This window comes from Chelmon rostratus, chromosome 19, assembly GCF_017976325.1.
Source record: "Chelmon rostratus isolate fCheRos1 chromosome 19, fCheRos1.pri, whole genome shotgun sequence".
Lineage (NCBI taxonomy): Eukaryota > Metazoa > Chordata > Actinopteri > Chaetodontiformes > Chaetodontidae > Chelmon > Chelmon rostratus.
This window is the reverse complement of record NC_055676.1, coordinates 1,797,343-1,817,005: the sequence shown is the minus strand read 5'-3', so window position 1 is coordinate 1,817,005 and position 19,663 is coordinate 1,797,343. Positions and strand designations below refer to the sequence as shown.

At 41.1% G+C, this 19,663-nt stretch overlaps 1 protein-coding gene across 4 annotated transcripts; it reads right to left on the bottom strand.

The window, feature by feature from the left end:
- LOC121622850 (protein SET-like) lies at nucleotides 1-18,257 on the bottom strand. 4 transcript variants are annotated; one of them, XM_041959876.1, is made up of 10 exons: nucleotides 13,108-13,153; nucleotides 12,913-12,919; nucleotides 8,567-8,827; nucleotides 8,276-8,385; nucleotides 7,914-8,071; nucleotides 2,215-2,324; nucleotides 1,707-1,877; nucleotides 930-1,162; nucleotides 696-853; nucleotides 1-379 (listed from the first exon to the last, which is right to left on the bottom strand). In XM_041959876.1, exons 1-10 carry the CDS (start codon nucleotides 13,140-13,142, stop codon nucleotides 141-143), a joined length of 1,482 nt encoding a protein of 493 aa, XP_041815810.1. In that variant the 5' UTR covers nucleotides 13,143-13,153; the 3' UTR covers nucleotides 1-140. The 4 variants fall into 4 exon arrangements, with proteins under 4 accessions (XP_041815810.1, XP_041815809.1, XP_041815811.1 ...); XM_041959875.1 differs by lacking the exons at nucleotides 12,913-12,919; nucleotides 13,108-13,153 and adding an exon at nucleotides 9,282-9,415; XM_041959877.1 differs by lacking the exons at nucleotides 1-379; nucleotides 696-853; nucleotides 930-1,162; ... (2 more) ...; nucleotides 7,914-8,071; nucleotides 8,276-8,385 and adding exons at nucleotides 14,312-14,482; nucleotides 14,782-14,895; nucleotides 14,978-15,081; ... (1 more) ...; nucleotides 15,493-15,550; nucleotides 18,037-18,257 and having other exon boundaries at nucleotides 8,778-8,827; nucleotides 13,108-13,248.
- Between the last annotated feature and the right edge of the window lie 1,406 nt (nucleotides 18,258-19,663).

The window sequence follows — 19,663 nt, the reverse complement described above, 5'->3', positions numbered from 1 at the left end:
AACCTCGACTCTGTTGTTTTTATTTCACTTCCATAATTTACAGTCTTGCAGTTAAAGTCTTTGAAATGTGAGCATTTGAAAAAAAATTCATATAAATCAGACATATGCAGCAGTCTTCAGCTGACCCAGGCTAACATGTCTCATCCTGCCACCTGATTGGCTATCTGCTCCAGCTGGCTGCTTTCTCTGGGGCTCTGCTCCGTCAAATCTGCACTCAGTTGCCAAATGCTGACTGTCCCATCTGTCCTGCCCACTGCCAAGAGGTGAGGGTTGTTATAGTTGAAAGCCAAACAAGTTGCAGCTTGGCCCGCACCTCCCGGCTCGATGGTGGCAGCTGGCCTCAGGGACCTGCGGCCCAGGTCGAATATCTGCACCTCACCTGACAGAGACACACACAGGGCGCAAGAGTCAATAAGGATGCGTTTGTCTTCCATCCTCACATACTATGGCTTCATTCACACGGCCAACACATCACACTGTACTGTATATATCAGGTTGAGAAAACTCTAATAGCTGTTGTGTATTTACAAGAATAATAAGTAATCTTCATACAACTTGGTCTCCTTCCTCATCTGAATCTCATGTGGGATGTGTAAATCCAGCTTTAAACCCACAAATGTACTATAAAAACTTGGCCTAGCAAGAAGTGAAGTGTATTTCTGATCCCATCTGTGCACAAAGTTTTCATGCTGTACCTTGTCCGGTGGCTGCAGCAAAAACCAGTGGCCTAGTTGGAGACCACTGCACCTGAAACACGTAGGAGTCAGAAACCCTGAGAGAGAGCAGCGGGTTGGCCTGCAGCAGAGAGTGGAGGTGGACCAAACCATCAGTCCCTGCACTCACAAACAGGTTCCTGCAGACAACACATGACAAGTCAGCAGCTGATCACTTCAGCGGTGGATTGTTTGGTCGGTGAACAGAGCCGTGACCTGTGGAAAGGGGAGCAGTGTATGGAGTGGACGGGACCGCTCTGAGGCCTGAAGGAGAAGACTGCCGGGGCTCTTGGTGTCACGCTCTGGCCTTCAGAGGGCGCTGCTGCCAGCGTCTGGGAGGCGAAGGAGCATCTGAGCAGCAGGCCGCCCTCTGAGCCCACTAAGAAGGTGTCAGAGTCCCAGGGAGACAGAGCCAGGGAGGTGACGCCCACAGTGCTGCTGCCTCGAGCCTATGGGCGACACAAAACTACACGTGTTTCACTCTGCATGCACACTGCAGCACAAGATCATTTGAAGATGAAAGGCATTTTAATTATTTGGCTACTTTGTTCAGGGCTTGTCTGAACTTTATTTCCTGTCATTCATATCTGTGCTGTTGACAAAATGTCAAATCCTCAGAAGCTTATCTTTAGGATGCATTCATAAAATAATTCTATTGATTAAAATAAATACAATGAAAACAGGAATGTTTGTAATCAATCCGATAGTTGAGATATTTAAGTCTGGACCAAAGAGGTGGATTCTGCATTTACAGTCATTTGCGATCAAAACGCCCACACCGGAAATTACAATGGATAAATTAAGATGAATGCTCCCTGGAGGTTTTCAGATTTCAGATTTTAAAGATAACAAGGACTCAGTGGAGACTCATTTAAACTGTGATACAGTACAGCGAGGCCCACATCCTGTCATCTCACTGACACACCAGTGTTGCTCTCATCTCAATGCACTGTTCATCTTGGTTTCAGCGTCGTCCTTCATCCCGAGGCTCACCTTGAAGCTGCTGCTGCTGCTGTGGGGGACCTGCTGTCGTACTAAAGCGTAGGCAGCATTCAGGACCAAACTGCCCAGGTCTGAGTTCACCGTCCACAGCAGCACCCGTCCTCCTGAACTGGCACTGAGCACCCCGAATTCTCCTTTGTCCTGCAGGGGCACCCAGGCAACCTGCACACACACACACACAGAGAGCACACACAGCTGAAGAACTGCAGTCAAGTTCATTCTTCTTCGCTTCAACAGGGACTAGTAACAAATCAAAATGCTCCATATAATCACAGACAGCAGCATTCAAAAGTAGACTGAACTGAATCTGACATCTTGTTCTATTTTATTCCTGCAACCAAAGCCTCTCAAAACAAAGTCCATCATAGGACACTAAACCTCTCCACCGGCATCAAACAGGCCGTCAACTATCAATCAGAGTCCTATCAGTGAAGGACCATTCTGATTGGATAACAACAGCTTTTAAATAGGAAGCCAAACAGAAAGTGCATCAACTCACCTGATAAACAGGCTCTCTGTGGCTGTCTGCTGACATCCCAGTTTGAACCAGCATAGGGTCCTGAGTCTGACTGGTGTCCCAGACCACCACCTCTCCACTGTATAGACCCCCTGCAGCCACAGCAGCACACACACACACACACAAACAGTTTACACTGAGCTCTACTCCACAACATACCCCAGTGAGAATAATAAAACAGGTTTACTCTGCAGGGCAGCTGCATGGTTCAGAGGGGCACTCCACTAAACTTCACATGAGGATCAATATACCTTACACGGTTAGTCCTGCTCAGCTTGTGAAAACAGTTTAACAGTTGAGTTTAATGTCTAGTGCGGCTCTGGAGGAGCTTTGTCTGAGAAGTCTGAGAAATTGACCCCTGATGATGTCATCTGGGTTATCTGGGCATGGTACAGGTACAGAGATACAGACTTTGTATGACGTGCATTTACCAGACAGGGACGAATGAAAGATACTGTTGAGTTGCATTATGGGAAATGAAGGACACAGTGTTTTTGGAGGACTGACAGAGAGCTTCATCACATGGTGCAACAACAATCACCTGAAGATCAATATCAGCACAAACAATCAGTCTGTGGTGAACTACAATGTTTCAAATATGGATGCTGCTGCAAAAAGCTACAAACTGTAAAATGTGAATGTTTCGCAGACATCTGCAACCCAGAAGAGACATTTATGTGAATTTTTGTCATAATTAACATAAGAATTCTACGGCCAAAAGTGTGTTTTGTGAGGTAACAGCGACCTTTGACAACCAAAATCTAATCAGTTCATCCTCTAGTGCATGAGGGGTGGAAATAAGAAAACACAGCTGAGGAAAATACGTGTGAATTGAAAAATGGATGAAATATCAAGTGATTTGAGTCATTTAAAGCTTATTTGTTTAAAATAGTCATGATATGATGACAGCAGAGCCATGTTTCATCATCTTCCCCATCTTACATTCATCGTTCACAACACAAAATTGCCATTTATCATTTAAGGAAAGTCACCTCGAGGGTGGGAGTAAATCAAACTCATCGAAGAAAATGAAAGTGATGAAAATGGTGACAAATTAATAATGGAAGTGATAAAACGTATGTGAATTGAAACAAAATGATACATTGTGAGACGAACATTGACAGACAACCTAAAAACATAATGCCTCCAGCCACGGCTGTTGATGGAGACATTTATGTGAACAGAGGTGTGTGATAGCAGCTGAGTGGGTAAAAACGAGCCGTCAGCTATGTTATCTTCACCTGACGCGCCACATGGTTTGTAACACTGAACCATCTGGGAAGTCGTCCTTGGAAACTGCTTGGAAGAGTGCAGGAACATATTTGGCAGGTGATTGGACCATCTGCCTGTCAACTTCAACCCATCAGATCAACGAGCAGTATTACGTAGTAGAACAGAGAAAACTTCTTTTCCATGGAGAAAAGCCGGCAGAGCTGTTCTGGCTTCTGATTTGCTTTTAATGGAGAAACACTTCTTACACACCTGATGCTACAGCAGCAACTACACTGAACTCTTCACGAGCTGCCACTGTTGCTCTCAAATGAAAACAGCGCTCACCTGTGGCTGCCATGAGCTCCTCAGAGGACGCTGATTGGTCTGAACCACTGTGGTTTGGTCACAATTGAAATAGAAACCTGACAAAATGGACTGTCAACACGTGCGATCTTGTGAATCTAACTGCCTCGCAAAGTAAGTGCTATCTCTCACTTGATGAAAAGAAATGCATGAAGTCCTAACAACCACAGAAAAATGAGTGCAAAGCCTCTATTGCTGACAGTTGTATTAAATAAAATCCATCATTAACACTAGAGCAAACCAGAACTGGATTTTAAGGCCAATACCAGAGAGTTTAAAAAACAATCTGCTAATGATCGATGAGCAGTCGAATGCGTAACCCCACACAAAACACTGACGACATTTATATGGATCACTCAATTTTTGTAAGAATTCTGCCTAGATCCATAATGAGCATTTCACAGAGTACAAACAAACTTGTTAGCACCCCCAAACATTTTTGTCATTTCTGTACTACAATTTTTTGTTACTTACAATACCTGGGTATGTGCACCAAGCTAATATTGGCGTGTATTAGTTTAATTCTAATGAACACTAATACAGTCAATATAACCAATTACACCTAAGTTACAGAACAACAACTACTACTACTAGTTTACATATTTGTAAAACAATATAAACTTCACATCTGTAGCACGACACCCCATATCAAGAGCAGATGATAGTGCCTGGCACCAGTTGACTTACGGAAATACGGAGTGACATTTTCTACAAAAAGAATACTGAAACACAGGCAAAAAAGTGAACTAGGGAAATTCAGCAAAACCAAATTAAGATGAAGCAAACAAAAAAAAAAAGTGCAGCCTGACCAAGCTGCCAATTCCACCTTCCACCCTACTCCAATTTTGCCCTCTCTGCCTCACCTCACTGGAACCTAGCACCTGCCCACGTACGTACAGGGTGAGCTTAAAGGAGAGGGGCACCCAAAACTGTTAAAACACAAATGTAAGATTTCTCTGTTACTGCTGACAGTTCATCCATGGACAGACACACGCACACGCACACACGCGCGCACACACACACACACACACACACACACACACACACACACACACACACGCACACGCACACACACCAAATCAGTAGAGCATCATTTACTGCAGAACTATCACCCAGCTCACAGTGCCCTGACCCTCCCTGCAAGAGGACATACTGACCCAAACCTGTTTTCACTGTCCCTGATTGAGCAGCTGATCTCCTCCAGCGTCCCAGGCAGAACACACACACACACACACACAAACACAGGGTGACACCCTCTCACAATCCTATGAAACAACAATTTTAAAAAAGCATTGATCGGTTATCAAATAAACTAAAACCTTGGACTGGAAAAAAAACCCTGTTAACATTGGGTCCTGTTGATGTTGTTCCTACAACACTATGATTGTGTTGCTCCAGGACCATCATTGCAACTGACCAATCATATTTTTGTAATGCCAAAGCTTTGCGACTTGAGAAAAAGACAGGAAAAATATGTTCAGGGGAGACATTAGCCTTTTGAGCACATGGTTAAAAGGGTTGAAAGGGTCTATTTTAACCCAAACCAGGAACTTTTCCTAAACCTAACCAAGTCGTTTTGTTGCCTAAACCTAGCCCTGACCTGAGGCCTGTCAAGCCTTTACCCTTCTCTCCTGTTGTCCTCCTGTTTAATTATTTTCCCATAAACCTCCTGTATTTGAACCTTTCTAAAAGAAACAATCAATACTTTAAAAAGGATTGGCTGTAAAGTCTGCAGGCACAACAGCCTATTTGACATGTTAGCTACATTCCCCTCCGGTACAGCAGTTGGCAGTATGTAGACCAATAGCTGTAATTTCTATTGACGAGACATCATTTACTCTAGCAGCACCTGCCAATAGAAGAAGAGGAAGAGGCCCAAGAAGATGAAGAAGAAGACGGATGAATGTGAGAGGGATGGTGTACCTGCCAAAGACACTAAAAGTTTCTGCAAGTATCTTACCAAATGGGAGGAGGCTTTTTTAATGAAGAGCAATGTCAGTCAAAGTCATGCTTTTTGTAAAAATGGATTTTAGTGTGTCACACAGAGGAAAAGCAACAAGCACCTGCAAACACCTCCCAGAGGTGCAGAAACATACTCCACCAATGACGTATTCTATCAAGCGTCTCACTTGCCAGTGCTTGCTAACTGAAGCATAATGTGTAAGTGACGTGCTGAATTTATATGGCCTTTTGTGTTGTTATGTACATAATGCAGAGATGTTTACAGCATTTCACCTTCAACTAGGTATCTGTTTCTGACCACCTAGCTACATGGTATATTTATATATATATACAGTTGCCAGCTCTCACACTTTCAGCTTGAAACATCTGCTTTCAGGCAGTCTGACACCGACCATACATATCCTTTTACCTGACTTTATTAAAGTCAAACTTCCATCACACAGCAGTAGGATCAATCCATGTCTTCAGAGTGAGAGAGGGGCTCACACTCCCACACTGAACTGGAGTAACTGAGTCCAGTATCTTGCCACACTTCTGATTGGTGCACGACCTCTCGACCTTCTGAGCCACAGCTGCCCTGTAATCACTTAATTGATGTAGGAACTAGTTAACCCAATCTTTCAATTGTCAGGATGATACCAGGTATATTTATCAATGAAGCCAGATAAAACCAATCAGTTGACTAAACTTCAAGCATGTCTTAAGTAAATAAAGACTCAGATGCCCTGCAACTTTTTGTTACTGAATTCAGACAAAACTCAGGTTATAGTACTTGACCCTAACCTTGGAAACTCATTAACTGCTTATAGCTACTCAGGATGGCATTGCGCTGGCCTCCAGCACCGCTGTAAGGAATCTGGGAGTCATCTTTGATCAGGATATGTCCTTTAACGCCCACGTAAAACAAATTTCAAGGACTGCCTTTTTCCACCTACAGCACATCTTGTCTCAAAAATGCATAAAAACTAGTCTATGCATGTGTTACTTCCAGGCTGGATTATTGCAATTCCTTATCATCAGGCTGTCCCAGTACATTGCTAAATACTAAAAACCAGCTGATCCAGAAATCTAAATGCTCCTCGTGTTCTGACAAAAACAGGGAAAAGAGATCATATTTCTCTGATATTAGCTGCGCTGCACTGGCTGCCTGTAAAATCCAGAAGAGAATTTAAATTCCTTCTCTTCACCTACAAAGCATTAAATGGTAAGGCATCATCTTGTCTTAAAGAGATCATAGTACCCTATCATCCCAGTAGAACACTACCAGAGCCAGAGCCTTTAGTTATCAAGTTCCTCTCCTGTGGAACCATCTTCCAGTTGTTGTCTGGTAGACAAGAGTATGTTTAAAACTTTCCTTTGTGATAAAGCTTACAATTCGGGCTGGCTCAGGCTTGCCTTGGACACAAATGCAGCACTAAGATCTAGCAAGTCTAGTACAGAGACAAGTTGTTTGTCTGATGCAATTAGAAGGTTGTTTGTGACTTTAACCAATGTTGTCTCTGTGCTATGGTGCTCTCTAAATCCTGACTGCAAATCCTCAAATAAACTATTGTTATGTAGAAAGTTGCACAGCTGACTAGCAACTGCTTTCTCAAGGGTTTTAGAGAGAAAGGGTAGGTTAGATATAGGTTTGTAGTTGGCTAATATCCCTGTATCAAGAGTAGGCTTTTTGGGGAGAGGTTTTATTAGAGCTACTTTAAAGAACTGTGGTACATAGCCTGTTGACAAAGACAGGCTGATCATGTCTATTAAAGACAAGCCAATTTAGGGTAAAACATCTTTAAACAGCTCGGTTAGGATGGGATGTAAGATACAGGTTGATGATTTTGATGAGGAGATTGTTGAGATTAGTTGGTGAAGGTCAGCAGGAGAAAAGCTTTCAGCTGACAGCTACTTCTATGGTTTCTGTATTTGAAGATAAATCAGTACCCACTGAAGTTAGCAGTTGCTGAATTCTGTCTCCAATAGTGATAATTTTATCATTAAAGACACACATGAAGTCACTACTACTGAGGTTTAAAGGAATACATGGATCAATGGAATTATGACTGCCTGTCAGCAGATTAGATTTGTGTATATACAGTATATATATGATTCAGAGTTATCAGTTCATGATGTGAAAGCGCCACAGACTGGCAACGTACCTGCGATGAGGGCGGGCTTGTTGGGGTGACAGCACAGAGCAGTGACTGCAGTGGGAACATCGATGACCAGATCAGCTTGTTTGGGGTTTTGGCCTCGACGGTCCAGGTTCCACGTACAGACATACGACCTCTCAGTGCTCCAGTCTCCATCATCAATCCTGCCCAACAAAAACACACACACACCCACATCTGAACATCTGACCACGTGATGGCAACAGAAAGCTTCTCCAACACTCTGATGATGTTTTCGATTAATTTAAAAATAAAAAACTAAAGTGAGGTGAAAAACATTTAGGGCCTCCTTAGTGGAGTTCCAGGTTTGTTCACATAAAATGTGTACGTCAGGTGAAACACCAACATACCGACCGTAGGCACAGGCAATAACTGAACCTGTACAGTTCCAGGACACACTGGTCACATGAAGACTTCTCTCTACAGAGCTGGGATGTTGAAGGCAGTGGAGGCATGCCACCTGCAGACATGGGACTGTGTCATACAGAGAACTCTTCATGAAGATAGGTCAACCCCAGTTTGTGTCCAGAAAACTGCTCCAAAATATTAACTCATCATGAAGAACTACAGACTTTCAGATTCTCCTCTGGCTTACAAAGCTAAAAAATCAGAAAACAATTTGATTCATTGATCCTTCTTACCAGGTTACTGCGATCTTCCCAGTTCACCTGGAACCCATCGAAGGCGTGACTCCTAGTATTTCTGACCAGCTCTCTGATGAGTGTGTCCTCAACCCGCTGCAGAAAGTCCTTCAGGCCAGGCGGCTCTGGCTCATCATGGTTTTGTTGGAAGAGCTGTTCTGTCACCTGATACTGTGGCTCTGTCTGGGTACTGCTGTTAGTAACCAACACAGTCTGGACCTCTGCCTCAGTACTGTGCACTGCCTTGGTCTGACAGCTTCTCTGAAATATCAGCAAAGAAAGGCCCTTCTATTTAAGGCTGCACATCAATCACATAGTAATTGCAGCCACGATTAATGAGACAAAAGCAGGTGCAACACTGATGCTTTGTGTTTAGAGCAGCCACATTTGTAAGTCAAATTAATGAATTAAATATCTCATATTCAAGTGATAGTGGTCTAAAGCTAGTGGGTGTTCTCTTGGGAAAATCCCATCCCCGTAGTTTAATGCAGTATAAAGTCAATTCCTGTCGTTCAATGTCTGCGCGCTTGCAGCTGTGGTTTTTACATGTCCGAGCAACACTGAACGTAACATATGTCGGCCAGCTAACAACGGCAACGTTGGATACAACACTGTTTATGTAATACATGAATAATTCGGAAACAATTAGCTGCATTTGGATTCATCCTAAAAGAGCACTTCGGGGGCGAAAGTTGGCACTGTTGTTCAAACATACCGACTCCTGCGCCGACTGCTGAGATTTCCTCCACAGAGAGCTAATGCTCACAGAGTCCAGGGCTTCGTCAGTAAACATGCTAACGTTCATGAATATGCTTTGCTCAGGCTAAAAGGCATTTGAATAAGTGCTAACATTAAGCCTCTCAATTAGCACTAACTACCTTCTGACGGGTTTGACAGAATGGTAGCTGCGGGGCACCACTGCTAACCAGCCTAACGTCTCAACTCTCAGTGCTGGAACCTGTTTCAACGAAGCTAGCGTTACCTTGGTTACGGAGAGAATCTCGCGAGACAAGAGAGAAATCCCGTGTTCACTTCCGCTTTGTTTCCTGCACGAAGTTCTTAGCTTTTCTCTCAGTAGTGTTATGATGTGGACGCTGATTCATTATATTGAGAATTAAAAAACAGAGTTAACATCACGTGATTATCTGCTTCCACCATTTTTACGTTGTCGCTTTAGTTGTAACAATGTCAATAAAAAATGTATTGTGGGCCCATATACTTCCTGTAAAGGTCCCGGATATTGAAGTCACGCGAACGTTAGCGTCCAAACATGTAGCTTGTCTGTCGGATGAGTAGCTTTCTGCTTATGATTTGTTTCATTAACACAGCTATAATGTTTCACTAAAACCAAGTCCCCAACGCCCTCCGCTCAGCTGTCACGGCTTTACCAACTAAATGCAGAATGTGGACACCTTTTGCTTGACTTCATTAAATCACACAGCAGTAGAAATGATACACGTGGCTCCGAAAAGAGGGGTTTGTGCGCATTTTACGCAAGTTTCACAGCCGCGGTAGCTTTTCTAATGAGTTTTCATCAATCTTCTCTATGACATTGTGATCTTATCGTAAACATAGAAATCTAAATGCTTTCTGAGCAGTGAACAGGTAAACTGCTGCACACAGATTACAGTTGAAATGACTGGGAACAAAGCGGGGGTGCTCAGGATGAAAACTGTAGGTACATGATTGTTTTCAGCTAAATGCCGTTTCATCTGGAGCTTCACAATATTGGGTTCGGGCATATCAAGTGGCTTATTATAGGGAGTTTTCAGTTTTGCTGCTTACGTGCAAAAATACTCTCAGCAGTGGTATTACTGCACGCACGGAACTTATCTTATCACTTTAGCAAATAAGGCACCAGATAGTAGGCCCAATGAATACACTATTTATTAAGCCTATAAGTTACTGGAGTTCATTTTGAGATGTCTCTGACTGTGCACCAACAGAGATGAAAGGAATTTAGGTTGTGGTACAACTGAGAAAACTGATCAGCAACATTCATTAGTGTTAGAAGAAACTGTCTTTGTCAATGTGGATAATCCATAGAACACATGGTGTACAGTTTTTACTGAAACTACTTTCTTCAGAAAAAAATACTCCCAGCACAGTCAACAGTGCAGTGTCTGGGAACTGCCCAGGTTTATATGTGCATCCTTTTTTCCACACTACCACAAACCCTCTTTGAAGTCAATGACTCTGCGGTGCAGAAAGGCAACATTGACTGCTTATATGTCAAATTCATACTCACCTGTACCACCTATTCCTACTATACTAACATACAGGAGCCATCATATGTGTGTTGTTCTTACGCATGAAGTCTAATGTGAGTCCAGTGATTTTTTTTTTAGGTTCACTTCTTCTTCACATAGAGGACCTCAGTAGAAATACTGGTCATCTTCAATGTTGTATTTTATTCTTCTTGCTCTCATATTGTTCAGTCAGTGGTGGTCTTTTACTTTGTGGCTCATGTACTCTATTTGCACTTTGTGACCCAATAGAACAAGGCTGCTGCTACTATTTTAACTGATGGGGATTCTACTGAACATACACTTACCAACACATAACCCTGGGCAATGATGTATATTAAGCACTGAAGTGTAACATGGGAATATTTCAAAGAGCAATGCTATCAATTACCCAAAAATGAAAAAAGTTAATTTGGTGTTTCTGTGAAAATGGTACAGGTGTGTTGAGCAAACGCCTGTCTTCTTTGTACAACTGTTTGGGCAAAACAAGTGATACATATTTATAACAATGGCCCTTAACAAGCCTTAAAATGACAGACTAATACATTTTTAAAAATCACTACACTAGCAGAATTTGTCTCAAACTTGAGTCAGCCCAAACTATTTATTCAATACCCACTGACAAAGTGTGGGATAATTAACAACGGGACAAATCTAAACAGTAATAATTGTCACATTTGAGAGCCAGAAGAACCCAATACATTCAACACAACAAATCTTAATATGATGAGATTATTAGCATCCGCTGGACGCACAGTAGCATGCAGTCTGCCTGTTTGAAACTTTTAGCAACAACATGGACTATTGGGACTGTTCAGTTTGCCCAATGGTCTTTTTATGCTGTCTTAAAAAAAAAAAAAAACAAAAAAAAAACAAAACATAACTCTAAACATCCACAAATGCACCTGTCTGATTGGTCACTGTCTACAGATACATTCACTTTTGCTACACAGTTGTTCATTTGCTGCGTGACATCTCAAAAGTGAAACTGACTACGTTCTGGACTGGCCTAGTGGCAGCAGGTATGTAAATGAACATGGTGTGGGTCTTATCAAACAACTGCAGCTGAAACGCCCAAATGTGATTGAACTATTTCAAACATCATGTATACATTTATTTATTGTAACAAAGCAACTGGTACACTTAATTTAATGTGAACAGGTTTCCAGCAGAACAGAAGAAACGCTGCACACTCCACAGGGGACTCTACAGAAATCGTCTCTCCCATCTCAAAATGTTAAGCCAAGCTCAAAATTAGATTTTTAAGTTGTTTTTTTTATAAAAAATGCACATTTCAAACTTTGTTGTGGGTGCCTGAAAAACAAGATAATGAAAATTTCTTTAACAGACGTCCAGACTTGGTGTCAAAGCCCCGCTGCCCCACCATACCTCCCCATTAAACTGTGTACAATTAATGACCGTCTTACCAAGATACATGTATATCCCAAAAACGTTTACAATGGTTGAAAGGAACAAGCTGGTGCTTTCAATCAGTTCCATTAGTACAATAAGTCACAAAGGAAAATGCAACTTCTAATAAGCCCTAGTACCCCCACCACTGGATATATTATAATGTACATTTATATATATATAAAAGTGGCTAAGGATGCTATGATTAAGTTATCACTGCACCATGGCTTATTTTTATTGAACTCACAACTTCATATTTTACATAGAAATTGCTATTTTACGTATTTTAAATCTACGTAGGATGACGTGCAGAATGCTACAATTTTTTTTATTCTTTTGCATGTCTTTGGGAGATGTAAAGAAACAATGACAGGTGAGACTTCAAGATAGAGACACCCCCACCGCACTGCACCCAATGTAGACCTGCAGTGTACTGAGCTGGTCTTCAGACATGGCATTATGGACAGGCCGTGGCTGCAGGGGAGGAGGACGGACACGCTGACGACACACAGGATTTTTTTTTTGTTGTTGTTTTTTTTTAGTTTTTGGGATTTTTTTTTTGCTTTTTTTTTTACAAACCCCCCACCCCCCCGCCCAAAACAAACAAAATATTTTGCTCCCGTGGGTTGTAGGATGATCACAGAGGGAGGAATGGGAAAAGGTGTTGCTGAAATGCTTAATCATCCTCACCATCATCCTACAAGAAAAAAAGACAAGAAAAAAATAAAATAATAATAATCCACTGGTTGTTCATAGAAGTCTATTGCAGAAGTAATCATGTCAGTTAATATTAGATATGTTTAGGTACGACAGTATTCATCCACATTATCACTGATTATAATCACTGGTTTACTGGGTAATGTTTTTGATTGACAGTATTCTTACCTCTCCATCTTCTCCATCTCCATCCTCATCTTCATCTTCACCTTCGCCTTCCTCTTCCTCCCCCTCGTCAATATCTTCCAGACCCTCCTCTTCATCGTCGTCATCATCACCATCACCTTCCTCGTCCTCCATGTCAGGGACCTTGGGAAAATTCAAGCATTAACCACCTGGTGTCTGTGTAAACTCTGCTGTTTGTAAGTCTGACCCCCACTGATATTATGTTGCCATCTTCCACACAAGTATAGCACTACACTCAACCCATCACAATAGAGCCAGACCAATACAGAATGCTTGAGGATGATATCAATATCAGTATTTGAGATTTCTTTTAATCAGAGAACATGTTGGCTGAATGGGCAGGTATTCATTTTTAATCAAAACCTTGAGGATTTTAAAATGTACTTCTCGGGACGTGACATGTAGTGAGTGGGACACATGCTGGACAAACTATGTTAATGGGGAGGCTGTTCTTGTATTACCTAAAAAACACACATACACATGTTGCTATGTAAATCCTTGATAAGCCAAGATTTTACAAGACCGACGGCAGCATTTTAAGATCCTGTACTCGATGTACTGTAGCTATAACACGACAACTGGCCCATGTCCTTGATAACTGAGCAGATTTCATCCAATGATGAAGCAAGTGAAATGACACTGAAAGCTCCAGAAAAAGACATTATTATGGTGTAAAAAGTATTTGAAGGGTTTTGATTTTTGAAAGAGTTGATTTAAACATGTTTCATGTCTGTCGCAGCATAATTGCATCCTGCGAGGTGCTGCATTGGCCCAGCAAATGTAAAAAAGTATACATACCAGGTTGATTACTTAAATAACTGTCACTGAGTTGTAAAATCCTGTCTCAGATTAGAAACAACAGTGCAGTGTTTAGGTGTCTGATAAGAGGTAGCACCCACCTGTTTGTTTTTGTCCCAACAAACATTTATTTAACATTCATATATCATTCATTTTGGGGAAAAAATACTGTCTCTGCTGTGGCTATTGGCTTTTTTTGTTTAATAATCTCAAAATGCCAGCTACTGACCCGATTAAATCAGCATACCACTAGTATTTTATCATGTCATAAGTACCTGAAGCAACACACCCCCATCAACAAAATGCCTTGTGTTGTTTTAATGCAGGGCTGTTTTCTGGCTGATACTAACTAAGACAAGAAGAAACTGGTGAGGGCTGATAAGCCTACCAAGTAGTACTGCAGCGGGTTAGGCCAGATGTCGTCCTTGATCACTTCTCCCAGTTCATCAGCTCCCGCATCCGAATGGTCAGTAAACCAGGTGAAGAAGCTCTCTGGCTCCTCATGCTGCCTTTTCTTCCCAGCTTTGTTTGGTGTCTGGCCTGTACGCTTCGTCAGGTCCTGTGGAGGAAAACGGTGTTCAAGATTGAAGTTTATAAAGTGTTTCTTGAAAAGAGAACTGTTATTGCGACCATTTTTACACATGCAATAACCTGAAAACACATCTAGAAAGGCCAACATTGGCAGGACTAGAGCAGAAGACTGAAGTAAAAATAGTACAATGGAAAACTTAGCACTTAAGTGAAATAACTAAATGTCTTCTTACTTTTTAAGTTAATGAGACCATGTAGTAGTATTAAAAAGAAAACTAAATACTTTTTCATAAAAATCACATAGGAGGCAAAAAAAGGCAAACCAACCTTTCCAGCTTTCCATTTGATTTCAGTTGATTTGGAAACAGGATCTCCACTCTCATTTACATTAAACTCTTTGGAGAGGGCTTTGTTCTCAAAGTACGGATTCTCATCAAAATACTACAAGAAAGGAAATACATGTGTATCAGTACATGGTGTGACATTTAGACTGTACAAGTACAAAGTGAACCTGATAACTCACAAAATCTATTCTATATCCAGACTTGATGTCCTCGAACTCAGTGACCTCCACCCTCGACAAGTAATGAAGTGCTTCCTCGTCCTCCTCCCCCAGTAGAGCTGAAACTACAGGACACACAGTTAGCTGCTGATCAGACCGTTCTCTGTGAGCTTGTGAGAAATACATTAAGACAACATTTAGAAGCATAAAGCAGCTATAAATAAATTGAGACAAAGGATGTTAACTCCATTGATGATCATTTATTACCAACAAAGTCAGTTAGAGTCACCACACAACAAAAGCAAGAGTTTACCTTGTGGATGGTTGACGAATGTTGTGACCCAGAAGTTAGGGATTTTGGCTATGAGTTCTGATCGCTTCTGGAAGAATGGCTGACGTAATTTGTTGTACTTCTGCTCTACTTTTAAAATTTCTTCACTTGCCTGTTCATTCAGTCTGGGGAGAAAAAAACAAAAACATGTCAACACAAAAACATCTCCAAGTAGCCATCTTCCATTGCTCAGATTCAAACTCACCTGTCAATTTCATTCTGTACTTCATCAATGTGTTCAATTGCTTCCTGTTGCTCTTTTTCTGCAAAGGGAAAGGAAAGTGTTCCAACATAGGATTGGAATACAAAGGTACATAACACTGCAAAAAACAAATTATATGGCTTCACTCAAATTTCTACACAACCAAGGTTACTGAGAGCTGAGAGATATGGTTAATCTGACATATATACACATACATACATACACACACTCACACATAGACAGGAGAACGTATAAACAGAGAACAGAGACATGCTAATGCACAGTTGTTCTTGTTAAGGTTTGGACGGTGCTGTGTGTGCAACATTAATGTCTGCTGTCTGTCATATGCCTGTTTAAGAGATGACCTGCACTGCTTGCACTTGTTTTTAGAGATGGCAACAGATGTTTTTTTACCCATACTATAATGAAGTAGTCTACGTTACAAAAGTTTCAGCCTCTGTAGCACCCGTGCCATGTGCAAAAAAGATCATGTAAAGCTCTGCCTGCAGAACTATAAAGATGCTCTATTTTTGCAGATAATTTAATTTTCAATGCAAATGTGAGATAGCAATAGAATGCCTACCAACTAACACATTTCACAGTTACAAGGAAGGAAGCAAGTAAAAAAGATAGCAGTGCACTACACAATGGTATTTAATACAGTACCCTTAAAGATGAATAACCTTTTATAGACCAACTTGTGCTGAAGTTCTCAACGTTTCAAATGTTGATCTTAACATTTTTCATGGTCTCCAGTTAGTCCTGCTTTTTAACCTTATCTTGATTTCACTTTAATGTCACATTGACCAGTTTTTGACATGACATGCATGTACAAAATATCGATTCAGTGAATATATTGGAGGATTAGTGTCTGCTACCTGCTTTGTCCAGTAGAGAGCACTAACAAGTTTTTACACAGCCAAATGTCCAGCTCAGTAAACAGCTTGACTACAAATCTTTAAAAACAGATTTAAGGGATGCAAGGGAAAGAGCTATTTAAAAATGTTAATTCCAATAAAAATAAAAATGTTCAATTACGTATTCTCTGACTTTTAAAACTATCAAATATCAATATTGAACCTGCCTCAAAAATCCGGTTCTGGTTGCTCTACACTGACTGGCAGCAGAACTCCACAAAGTCCACACAAACATGACTATTTAAGCAGACATTAGGAGGGTTTAAAAGCTCGTTAGCTCATATAGACTGAAAGCAGCCATTACTGGCTACAATAAGTGATTAGATGCTTCCCAACATGCCCCTCACATTTACTTTAAGACAGAACTTGCTTTTGTCCATAAAATCTAGTTGAACACTATTTCACTCCAACAAGAAAAGGTCAGTCTGCGGCAAATTTAACCAGGTATCCATCTGCAACCCTGGACAACTTTATATAACATCTACTTTTCTTAAAAAAAGAAATAAAAATTAAAAATATCTGATTTTCATGCTTAAACGACTCCCTAAGTATTTTTTAATGATAAAGTTTAAATATCCTCGATGTGAACCTAAAGTATGTATATTTCACGATCTGATTTTTACTGAATACGATCATTTGAAACGAGTATTTTCGTTGTTTCAGTACAGCCCCCAGCCACACGAACTCCATCCCCAGCCGTTTCCCTCTCGTGCATGGTGTGGTAAATAACGCGGGACGCCAGGAGCGGTGTGTTTGGCTGCAAGTGTGTGTATGTGTGTGTGCGGTGGATCCAGAGCAGACAGACCCTCTGCCTCCTGCAGTCTGGAGCTTCCTGTTGCTGCTAAAGGCGGCCTGGTTTGAATGAGAGGCTTAACGACGTCTCGCTGGGACACGGTTGTCTGCTTCGGTCTCATATAAACATACTGCGAGGTCCACCAAAGCCTATTCATGCTTGTAAAACACATACTAACATCCATAATGCCACCTCACAGACATTCTAATGTTAGTTATCTACACAAAGAAGAAGCGGTTGTTTACATTTTGCTCAGCTACTGACGCGCACACAAAAGCCAAGCTCACAAGCATGGTTATGTTGTACTGAACAGTTAACGTTATCAGTGCTCGGCCTTTCTTGACTGATAGGAAACGGGATGCGATGGATGTTGCACTACAAATGTGGGCAAACAATCGTTTATGTACCTACAGCCACAAACGTGCAAGAGGAAATGCACGGCTACACACGGTGTCATCAATACTTCCCTATGACAAACCTCCCAAATTGTTTGCATGAATAATACCTGCACATCACGCTAAATGCAGCTTATGCAATGCAAATACCGGCCTCCTTCATGTGAACTAGGAGCTAATGAAAGCTAATAGCTAGCTAACCTCTCACGCTGGCTAAATTGTTAGCCCTTGTTAGCCTGCTACATTGCATGCTACAACAGTCCTGCACAACAGCATTTTACTTTAACGCTTACATGAGGGGACTGGTAAATTAAGCTGTTCATCCATAAACACAAGCTATTTCAACCCGATACTGCACAACAAACTACAATGAAAATGACAAAATGACGAAAAACAAATGAAAATGGCGTTGCACAAGATAACCGCCATTCCTTAACGTTACCAGAGGTCTCGTCCGCTCCGTCATGATTTGAATTCTCCTTCCTACTGACTTTCGCCGATGAGGCCGACATGGTTATCGTTTGCCGTGACACTTTTGGCCAGATGTATATTCCTGAGCAGTTTCTAACTCTTCTCTGGAGGATAAAAGTTACTTCCACCTTACATAGAGTGCGTTTCTTCAAGCCCACGATAAGGAGGAATGAGCGCAGCTCCGCACGCTTGTTTCTCTGTGTAGCGCTCGGTCGGTGAACATACTTATGATTCTCTACTGCCCTCAATTGGCTGGAGTGTGATACTGCAATTTAAAACCTTATGCAGCACAACTCAAGTGTTCAAGTGAACGCACTGCTTTACCTTGGCTGTCCGTCCAAACTAAATGCTTTTTGACAGCAATTTGCAGTCACAATTATTTTTTTTCCATTTTTTTTCTAGAATTGCTTGGCCTACATTTTTTCCTGTTGTAGGGGTGCAGAAGCTATCAAACTACTTTTAACTTATGAAATGTATAATTGGATATAATATTACTGTACTCTGTACTGTAAGTACAGTACTTTGTTAACTACATCCAGATGAGTCCAAACTTTGCTCATTGCACTTGATTATATCTATGTGATATATAAGACTACGCCATAGTCTCTATATTCATTTTAGGGAACTATGCCAGTTTTATACATAATGCAAAAAACACAAAAGTTGGCATATCTGGGTTACTACAATGTATTCATACAATGCATGGAAAAGCTAAATGTAAAGTTCCATTTTTGCAAATGATAGCCACTGGTCAAACAATATCAGATCAAATACGCAGCATGTTGTAAACCACTGTTGGCTCCAGTGCTTGTTACATTTTTCACATTATTATTATTACACATTATAGACATTTCACAGTCAATGCTACTTCAACACAACCATGTATGGTGCTCTGTTACTGTTAGTTAGTGCTCTCACATCACCATAATAGTAAAACACGGTGTTCTCTCTACTCAGGGGTCAATAAGTTCCTGTTCTTTCATAATTCATCGAACTCTTTAACTATCTTGGGGTCAGAGCCTCCAAAGAACTAAATTAGACCAAAAATGTCTCTCCTCCTCTTTTATCCGATGGAATGTATATGGGATAAAACAGAACCAGCTCTCACGTCATCTTGACTCTGTTATTCATGGTACAGCATCACATGTTTTACTGATTTGTTTAAGGCATTTCATTTAAGAGGAATTTCTGTTTGTAAAGCTGTGACCTAACTTTTGAGTGTAACCTACTTATAAGAGAATGACATTCACAGATCTCATTTGTGGATTATCATGAGCCATTTTTAGAATATATAGCATTCACATGCTATTGAATAAAGAAATTAGAAGAACAGAGCACATGTTGAGAAGGTGGGAGGCTAGAACTCCTGGTAAAGCCATGTAGAAATGTTTAAAAATGCTGGTTGTTTGTAGTTTTCCTTCATCCTACTCAATTTAACCTTTGTCTCAAGCCTTGTGTGGTCAAGTGAATGACTGAAGGGACAGCAGTTATTCATTCAGTTTCTAGCTCCACACCCAATTTTTTTACTCACTTTTTTAAACATCATGTTTACCTACAGAGCAGGAAGTCTGCCACAGTATTGTAGCCTCATGGAGCAA

Bases quoted from the DNA above. Each gene is read 5' to 3' on its own strand.
- LOC121622850 (XM_041959875.1), bottom strand. From the start codon at position 9,371: ATGAACGTTAGCATGTTTACTGACGAAGCCCTGGACTCTGTGAGCATT. The intron at 8,828-9,281 runs GTATGTTTGAAC...CTGATATTTCAG, and splicing joins AGCAGTCGGCGCAGGAGTCG to AGAAGCTGTCAGACCAAGGC. The intron at 8,386-8,566 runs GTAAGAAGGATC...CCATGTCTGCAG, and splicing joins GGGAAGATCGCAGTAACCTG to GTGGCATGCCTCCACTGCCT.